The sequence below is a fragment of the Nicotiana attenuata genome, unplaced genomic scaffold (assembly GCF_001879085.1).
Source record: "Nicotiana attenuata strain UT unplaced genomic scaffold, NIATTr2, whole genome shotgun sequence".
NCBI classification, from domain to species: Eukaryota; Viridiplantae; Streptophyta; class Magnoliopsida; order Solanales; family Solanaceae; genus Nicotiana; species Nicotiana attenuata.
The window spans coordinates 437,555-446,842 of NW_017670624.1; the positions used below are offsets into that span (position 1 = coordinate 437,555).

The 9,288-nt window shown below is 37.6% G+C and overlaps 3 protein-coding genes across 3 annotated transcripts; 1 reads left to right on the forward strand and 2 right to left on the reverse strand.

The window, feature by feature from the left end:
- Positions 1-456: 456 nt before the first annotated feature.
- On the forward strand, positions 457-4,644 carry LOC109241644 (peroxidase 60-like). The gene is made up of 4 exons (XM_019408402.1): positions 457-716; positions 1,709-1,891; positions 2,829-2,988; positions 3,732-4,644. The coding sequence occupies exons 1-4, from the start codon at positions 498-500 to the stop codon at positions 4,169-4,171; spliced, it is 1,002 nt and encodes a 333-aa protein (XP_019263947.1). The 5' UTR covers positions 457-497; the 3' UTR covers positions 4,172-4,644.
- Positions 4,645-5,145: 501 nt separating this feature from the next.
- Positions 5,146-5,752, reverse strand: LOC109241638 (germin-like protein 9-3). Its single transcript, XM_019408390.1, has 2 exons — positions 5,728-5,752; positions 5,146-5,675 (listed from the first exon to the last, which is right to left on the reverse strand). Exons 1-2 carry the CDS (start codon positions 5,750-5,752, stop codon positions 5,146-5,148), a joined length of 555 nt encoding a protein of 184 aa, XP_019263935.1.
- On the reverse strand, positions 5,474-9,008 carry LOC109241645 (F-box protein At5g39450). The gene is made up of 2 exons (XM_019408403.1): positions 6,239-9,008; positions 5,474-5,675 (listed from the first exon to the last, which is right to left on the reverse strand). Exon 1 carries the CDS (start codon positions 8,096-8,098, stop codon positions 6,245-6,247), a length of 1,854 nt encoding a protein of 617 aa, XP_019263948.1. The 5' UTR covers positions 8,099-9,008; the 3' UTR covers positions 5,474-5,675; positions 6,239-6,244.
- Positions 9,009-9,288: the final 280 nt, after the last annotated feature.

The following is a 9,288-nucleotide window of genomic DNA, read 5'->3' on the forward strand; positions in this document are numbered from 1 at the left end:
GTCTATTTTTCACTAATTTAATTATATTGGGACCACGTGACCCCTAATATTTCAATGACTTGCAAGCCATTAACAGATTTTTTATTTCATTTGCAAGAAGAAAATGCTAAGTACTGGACAGTAAAGGCAGGAGGAGACGAACTTAGGTTCATAAGGACAGATGGCAAACTTATACATCATATCAAGATAAAATAATAGGTAGCAAATCAAGTTTGAGGTATGGAAAATCAAGAAAATAATAAAAGCTTGGAGTTCTACAAAAATAATATTATCTAAAATATTAATTAACACTAAGTTAAGCTACAACAATTATTTTCTTCAAGAACATGAAGGCACGTTATTTAAGTCTCATAGAAATGGTCGTGCAGAGCATTTACAATTTTAAGTTGCAACTTTGTATCGTTAATTAATGAACATTATAAATAAGAACATCAAATGTGTTTTCTTTCACTCACATTTAAGAAAACGAAAAAAAAAAAAGATAATTCATTTGCAAAATGTCGAAAACAATAGCACTAATTTTTGTATTATTTTTAGGACTATTCTCTGGCAATTGTTATGGGCAACTTAGAGTTGGATTTTATAAAGGAATAAAATGTGGGCAAAAAGATGTTGAAGGTGTTGTACGAGAGGTTGTAAAATCATGGCATTTTACAAAGGATAAAACTATTGCTGCTGCTCTTCTTCGTATGCAGTTCCATGATTGCTTTGTTAATGTAAGAATACTATCTTTACATTTTCTTCTTCTTCTTCTTCACCTTTTTTATGCGTACTTACGTAAGAGAGCAAAGTCGGACCCAGAATTTTACGTGGCATGAGCACGGTATTCTGTTCAATCAGTGCCCGCTAAAGGCTTTTAGTGTTCTCGGTGCTAAGTGTTTTAAATTAATTATTTTCAAGGTATATACATATACAAAATTTTTGCCGAAGCTCACGTCGTCCAATAATCCCTCACTATAACATATAGATCCGCCTTTGTAAGAGAGGCGGATATAGAATTTTTAGTGAGGAATATGAAGTACAACTATAGTACGCCATTTGTTTGATTTCATGTGAATGTTTTTAACTATGCACGAAGTTTCAGAAATAACGAAATATTTTTTGAAACTTATAGTCTTAAACATGTCATGACATTTTTTTTAGCTGTAAAATCATATTGATAAGGGGCCCAATGGAGAGTTTAATGTTAATTATTTTAAATTTAAAGTATATTATTCTTCTTGAAACAGACTAAAAAGAAAAGAGTAACACATAAGACGAGACATAATGAGTATTTCTTTGTGATGACAATGTGCTTTGAAATAATATAAAGATTGTTGCAACTATATATATGTAGCTATGCTAACAAAAAAGGAATTTTTTTTTCCTTCAACAATAATAACAACAATAATAATCTCAGTGCAATCCCACAAGTGGAGTTGGGGACGGTAGTATGTATGTACACCTTATCGCTACCTTCTAAAGGTAGAGAGCCTATTTCCGAGAGACTCTCGGCTCAGAAAAAGCATGATCACAATATAATTGAAAAGAAATACATCAATGAAGAAGCCATGTAACAAGAAGCAGTAACAACAACATGATAATAAGAGAACCGATAGTGATAGAGATCTACGTAATCTTTTTTCTCTTCGGTAAATTAATATTTGTGGTACATTCTTCTATTATTACTTTTTAATGAGCTAATGTTATGTACATGATATGAATATAGGGTTGTGATGCATCAATTTTATTGGATGGAAACAACAGTGAGAAAAAAGCAGGAGCAAATAAAAGTGTTAGAGGATATGAACTCATTGATGCTATAAAACAAGCTTTAGAGACAGAATGCCAAGGTGCAGAGGTCTCTTGTGCTGACATTATTTCTTTGGCAACTAGAGATGCTGTACTCTTGGTAAATTACATATTTCATCACTTTTAATCATCTCTTCTTCATTATCACTTCCATTACTTGAGATTTTCTATTTTCGTGGAGCGTCCAGTCGAATCAGTTTATCATTTATATATAATTGACTTGTCCGGTTGTTGCTCCTTAACTTAGGTATTAGCAGTCGTTTTCAGCTGTTGTTTCTGATGCTATTACAAGTGTTTAAGATAATTAATGAGTTGAAAGATTAATGTTTTAATATTTCTGTGCAATAATAGTGTAACTGTTTATAAAAACAGATATAATATGTAACTTGAAAAATAAAATAACTAAATTGGAATTTTTTTTTCTTGTGACATGCACCCCTTCCCTGTGGTATTAGGGTTAGTCTGGTAGTTTTCTTATTCTTAGATTGCTAGTTTTACATGTTGTTTTCTTACCTTCCGCGTCGATTTCTTAGTATCTTGATGTGGTCGATGCTTGTTGCTACTGCTTCCTTCCGTCTATTTTCTGGCTCTTAGTTTGTGATCATTATCTTTTTAGCCCTTGTTATTGACATTGCTTGTATCTACTGTTTCTTTCCATCTTTCTTGAGTCGAGGGTTTACAGGAAACAACCTCTGTACCTTTCCAAGTAGGGGTAAGGTCTGCGTACACACTACCCTCCCTCGACTTTACTTGTGGATTTCACATTCACTGGGTCTTCTGTTGTTGTTGTTGTTGTTGTTGTTGCGACATGCACATCCTAATACTAGTTTTGATTATAAAAATGTAACAAAATGGTTCTTGAGCCGAGGGTTTATAGGAAACAGCCTCTGTACCTTTCCAAGTAGGGGTAAGGTCTGCGTATATACGACCCTCCCTCGACCTTACTTGTGGGATTTCACTGGATCTTCTGTTGTTGTTGTTGTTGCTGCTGCGACATGCACATCTTAATACCAGTTTTGATTATAAAAATGTAACAGAGTGGAGGAAAATGGTACAATGTAGAAACAGGACGAAGAGATGGGAGTGATTCCCTTGCATCAAATGTCAATCTTCCTAGTCCATCCATTTCAGTCTCTGATTCCATCAAAGTTTTTGCTAGCAAAGGGCTTAATGCAACAGATATGGTTTACCTTCTAGGTAATTTCCATTTTTTTTTTTATTTTTTTTTATATATATATATAGCCAGAAGTGGAACCAAAATTTGAAGGTCGCGGGTGCACTTTTGGATTCAACCAAAATCTGTTTCGTATATAGGTATATATATAGCCAGAGGTGGAACCAAAATTTGAAGGTCACGGGTGCACTTTTGGATTCAACCAAAATCTGTTTCGTATATAGGGTGTTACCGCTAATATATCACTATTTTCTAAAAATATATACATGTATACATGGAATTTTTGCCGAAATTTACGGGTGTCGTTGACTCTCTTGGTATAGCATAGTTCCGCCTCTGTATATAACAATAATATCTAGATCAGTTTGTCATATCTCCACTATTTCACCACATACTTGTAACCTTCCATCAACGTGGGTATCAGTGACTCTATCCACCTGGTCTTAGACAGATGAAAAAAAATTACCTAACATTACATCTTACTTTATTGGTCGTTAGTTCCACACCCTTTTGAACGTTCTTTATTTTTCCAATCCTTCATTTTATTCCGTGTTTCTTATAACATGCATCCAAGTCAGTTTGCCTACACCTCAACTATTTCATCAGATACGCTACTTACCATCTAATGCGATACGCATAGCTAGATGAGAAGAAATCACTTAATATTTTTTTGCTCATTTTATTGACCGATAGGGCACGCCCTTGAATGCTATGAAACATTCTCTATTTCAAGAATTAATAATTAATGTATGGTTTTTAATCCCAGGTGGACACACTGTTGGAACTGCTCATTGCTCAAACTTCCAAGATAGACTATACAACTACAAGAAAACAGGTGGTCCTGATCCAGCCATGAACAAATTGATGTTATCCTCATTAAGAATGAAGTGTCCTAAAAGTTCAAATTTTGATAATTCTGTTCCTCTTGATATGGGAACTCCATCAGTTGTTGATAACTCATTTTATCAACAAATTAAATTGGGAAATGGGGTTCTTGAAATTGATCAACAAATTGCATTAGATCCATTGACAAATAAAACTGTGGATGATATAGTCAAAGGGCCTGATTTTTACACTAAGTTTGGAGAGGCTATGGTGAAATTGGGTAAAGTTGAAGTACTCACTGGAACACAAGGAGAAGTTAGAAAATCATGTAGGGCTGTGAACAACAACAACAACAACAACAAGCCATTCATTTTATTTTAGGGATTAATTAGCAGAATTATTTTTTGGAAGGGGAACGGAAATGATACGCTACTGATGGGGTCTGAACTCTCCGCCTCAACTGCGAGATACATGGATCTAATGATGATTAATTGTGTGTTGTTTTGTGTATTTTATTTTTTTGAGGGGGTGGGTCAAGAGGAGACTCTTCCTTTAATGATTCTTTGGCATTTGAAATTTGAGTATTGTTGTAATGTTTTTTTCTTATTTTATGAATTCTTTTTGTTTTTATGTATTGAGTTGTTTCTCCTGTTCAAACCTGTTGAGAATTGTTTTCTTGAGCCGAGGGTGTTTAAAAACCAGCCTCTCTATTTCCACAAGGTAGGGAGAAGGTCTGCATATACTTTATCCTTCCCAAACCCTACAATATGAGATTACACTGATTATGATTATGTTGTTGTTGTTGTATTGAGTTGTAATATGATTCTTACTGAAACTATTTGTTGACAGGTCAAGTAGTGGGGTTTCTAGGTCTAGTTTTGATGTCATGCCATTTTTCTTCTCTTGTTTTATTTCTTTTCTTTTCTTTTGGTTGGACACAAGGAAAAATAAAAAAAGAGTGGCTATTTGGGCATTGATTATAACAAAGTTGGTCAGTAGTTATAAGCTCTTTGGTTTTAGACAGCAGACTAAAAGTTGCATACTGATAGGAAACTTGTAAGGACGAAAAAGGGCAGCCCGGTGTACTAAGCTCCCGCTATGCGCGGGGTCCAGGGAAGGGCCGGACTATAAAGGTCTATCGTACGTAGCCTTACCTTGCATTTCTGCAAGAGGCTGTTTCCACGACTCGAACCCGTGACCTCCTGGTCACATGGAGGCAACTTTACCAATGATAAGGACAGATTACCAACAAACAAAGAAAGAATGAAAACATTACATATGAATCTTTTTTGCACATGAGTACTGAATTCAGAGGTGAAGTTTTATTTAGAAATTCGACGAGCAACAATGAGATCCTAGGATGAGAGACCAGCCTTGATCTTCTGAATGGTAGCAACGTCAGTCTTGAATGACTTAGCGAGAATCTGATCATCGACACCAGTAGCAAACAATGTTGTAGCATAGGCACTACTAAATGCAGAAACAGCTATGGCTGATTTATTCCAATCACAATTGGATTGATAATGTACTAGTCCTTTTGGAAACACAAACAAGTCCCTGAATTGTAATGTCCGAGTGTAGAGCTTGTTAGTACTGTCCACCAAACCAAACTGGAGACTTCCTTGCACCATGAATAAGAGCACGGCTGCACGAGGGTGGGTGTTGGGCGGGTTCACACCCCCGCCAGGGAACTGAAGGACAGCAAGTGAAGTGCTCTGGCCATCTAAAGCAGGAAATTCTGCCTTGCTCGCCTTTGTCACTTTGAAGTTTGTGATAATGCTGCCAAATATTCCGCACATGCCAGTGAAGGTGAAGAAATTTCCATCTAGTGTGTCTCCAGTCCGATTTTCAGGAACAATGAAGTCGGTCAAGATATATGGATCGCCTGCTTAAGCCATCCAAGAACTAGTAAGAATAGCAACAACAAAGACAAGAACAATTTTTTGTGAAGCACGAGGCCATTTTCGCTCTTCTGAGGAGGAAGGGTATGGGATGAAGCTAGTTGGACTTGGAAAAGTTTTGAGAAATCTACACTGTATAGCCGCCGGAAAATGTAATTTTTTGTATATTAATATATAACATACATATTTTATACATAATTAGCGTATATTTTTTTATATATATTTGACCAGCGGTTTGTAATTATTTTCGGCCAACCGGCCAAATTTGTCAAATGCCCAAATGTTTTAAGAGTATGATGGTTAACTTGATTCAATCAAATATTTATACGAGCCGAGAGTCTATCTTTGTGGAAAGAAAACCAAAATTTGCTGGAAGATCCAGGTGGTCATTGACATTACCTAAGCTTGATCCTTATTTATTCTCTTTGCTACATATGGCAACATGAGTTAACTTGCTGAAGCAGCAACAATATTACATTTATTTGTGCGAAGAAATGAACCTTGGGCCTAACTCGTCAAATCTATAACTACAGATGTCAAACCATACCTTTGGTTAAGCCTGACCGTTGGAGGCATTGGAGAAGCCAGCAAAAACATTTGAATAGGATCTGGTGAGGTATGCAAAATTGGAAACTGGTGGTAGAGCCGGAATCCTTTCCCCTTTTCTCAAAAGCTCTTGCAAATTTAGCCTCTGTAAGGTCAACACAGCCCGCGATTCCTTCCATATAAAAGCAAGCAATTTATCTTGGATTACAAAGAGCGAACCAGGTTTTGAACCAGGATATCTGAAACCATACCCGTTAGCAATACCTTCACCCATAAAAGCATGCTTAACATCTAGAGGGTTGCATTCCGCATCAGTGCTCCAAGGGAACGGATCATTTGAAGGCTCGTCGATATTCACTATAAACATAGCTGAGCCATTGGGATGCAAAACATAATGCGTACCTTCTAATATCTTGGTCGCGATAAGTAACTTCTGCCCTTGGGACTCCTCATATGACAGTAAAAGAAGAAACAATGCCTTTCCGGGCTTGTCATCAGAAGGCCTCCCAGGAGGCCAACCAAAAGTTCCTCCCCATAGACCAGCATATTCTTTGCCCGCTTCCGACGCTCGCATAGGCAACTTATAGAGAGCAAATCTACTTTCGTGCATATTTGGCCAAGCACGATAAGAGGATAACTTCACAGTTGAAGCATGTAATGTTAGCCCTATTGCATCACCTGGTTGCAGGAACTCGTGAAGCTGGGCATGCTTACTGCCGTGGCCAGAGGAATTCTTTTTAAGAAGGTCAAGCTTGCCATTGATTGAGTCTGACTTCTTGAGTATATGTTTCAGACTGTGTCTAACATATTCAGCAATCGTCTTCCTCCTGGTGCACCGACTCCGACTCTCATCAGCAGTTTGTGATGCAGGACCGCTACTTATCAGATCAAGATTCTGTCTGAACTCACTCAATCCAATATGAGTAGGATGGAAAGGCAACTCGGAACCAGCCTTCCAGATGGTTAAACCACCACCATCGTACATTTGCATAAGTAGCGATCTTCTTTCATACAAGAGTTCCATATCCTCTCGTAAATCAGCCTCCTCTGCTCTCAGACGAGGAAATAATATGAAATCGTTAGCATCCGGCAGCATTTGACGAACTTGGTTAGTAACTGTATCAAGCAACTTTCTCCTATCAACAAATGCAAGCCGGCCAAAGGGCACTACTGTTGCATGCTGACCCGTTACCCTTTCTGACCTAGAAACCCCACTACTTGACCTGTATATCTTCCGTGAAACCTCATTTTCCGAAGGATGAATAAAGCTCTTGCTGTGGAACAACTTACCCCCGCCACTCTGTTGCCGAGGCTCAACCTCTAACAGAAGCGCATTGCAAGTCTTGTCGACCTTCTTGAGTGAACCAGGATAAACATAATCAGTTCCTTTCTCCCTACCGTGGAGGAAAAACGCAGCGGAGCCCTCAAAATCAGAAACAACTTCAAATACAGGTGACCACAAAATCGGCCCTTCTTCAAGGCCTAAAGGACCAAGTTCTTGGGGAATGATTCGACAACCAACCACCGATATGAAACCAGGCATAACATAAACAACATTGCCGAGTTCAGGATTTTGATGAACCCAAATACCAAGCAAAGGCTTTATCCCTACAAGAAAGCGACACATTGCCTTGTAGGAACGGAGTCCCTTTCGCCATTCAACAAGGTCTCTATGAGGAACCACCCCAAGCATATTGCATTGTGAAAACCAAACCTTATCGGAGGCAGCTAAATCATGCAGGTTTCTACAGCATAAACCAAGATTACATACATCCCTTGGTGTAAGTGATCTACTTACTATCGCAAACACGTCATCAGGCAGTGCTAAAAGCAAGCTAGACCCACAAACATCAGGCGACATAGTACCACTTCCTTACCTCCCTCAATAGGGAATTCAAGATTTTGCTATAACTTCCAAATTCATAACACAGAATTCCTTTTTTTTACACACACAAGAATGCTAAAAAACTAAAGAATGATCAAAACTGCCAGCAGCCCATCAAAAAGTCATTACTTAAGAAGGGTAATAATCAGTCATACCTCTAAAAAATCACTACTTTCTCAATTGGGTTTCAAGACGTTGCTACAAACTTCACCAAAGAACCCTGCTTTCTCAATTGGGATTCGAGATTTTGCTACAAACATCACAAAATAACCAAACTTTCTTAATTGGGTTCCAAGATTTTGCTACAAACTTCACAAAAGAACCAAACTTTCTAAACTGGGATTCAAGATTTTGCTACAAAAATCACCAAAGAACCCTACTTTCTTAATTGGAATTCAAGATTTTGCTAGAAACTTCACAAAAGAACCAAACTTTCTCAATTGGGGTTCAAGATTTTACTACGAAATTCACCAAAGAACCAAACTTTCTTAATTGGGTTTCAAGATTTTGCTCCAAACTTCACATAAGAACCAAACTTTCTTAATTGGGACTCAAGATTTTGCTACAAAATTCATCAGAGAAGCAGACTTTCTCAATTGAGCTTCAAAATTTTGCTACAAACTTCACCAATTTGTCAACCATAAGGACTGCAATTCACTAAAAACAATAGAAACCCCTAAAAAGCAAATCAAGATCTAAAGACCCAATTGACTTTAGTAGTCATTGATCTTATTGAGCTTTGTGAGATCACACAAATTTTGACAAGTCGTCCATTAATCAGTCATCACCAACCAAAACATGAATGAGGAACTGGTTGTTTTTTTCCCTCAAAGCCAATGATGATGATGAAGAAATGTGAGGCTTTCTTCTTGAAAAGGACAAAACAAGCTTTGGAATTGTCTTTTAAAGGGGGGGGGGGGGGGGATAGGGTCCCACTTTTCCACAAGGATTACAATGACAGCCACAGCCAGCTTACTAATATTGAATTATGAACTGAAATTTGGAATCATTAAATCAAGGGAGAATAGCCTAAATGACACTTATACTTGTGCCATTTTGTCATCCCGGTCCCCAAACTTAGCATTTTGCCAATTGGACACTTATACTCGATCAAACCGTGTATAATAAACGCTTATGACAGGAGGCTGTCAGTGTATGTAATACAA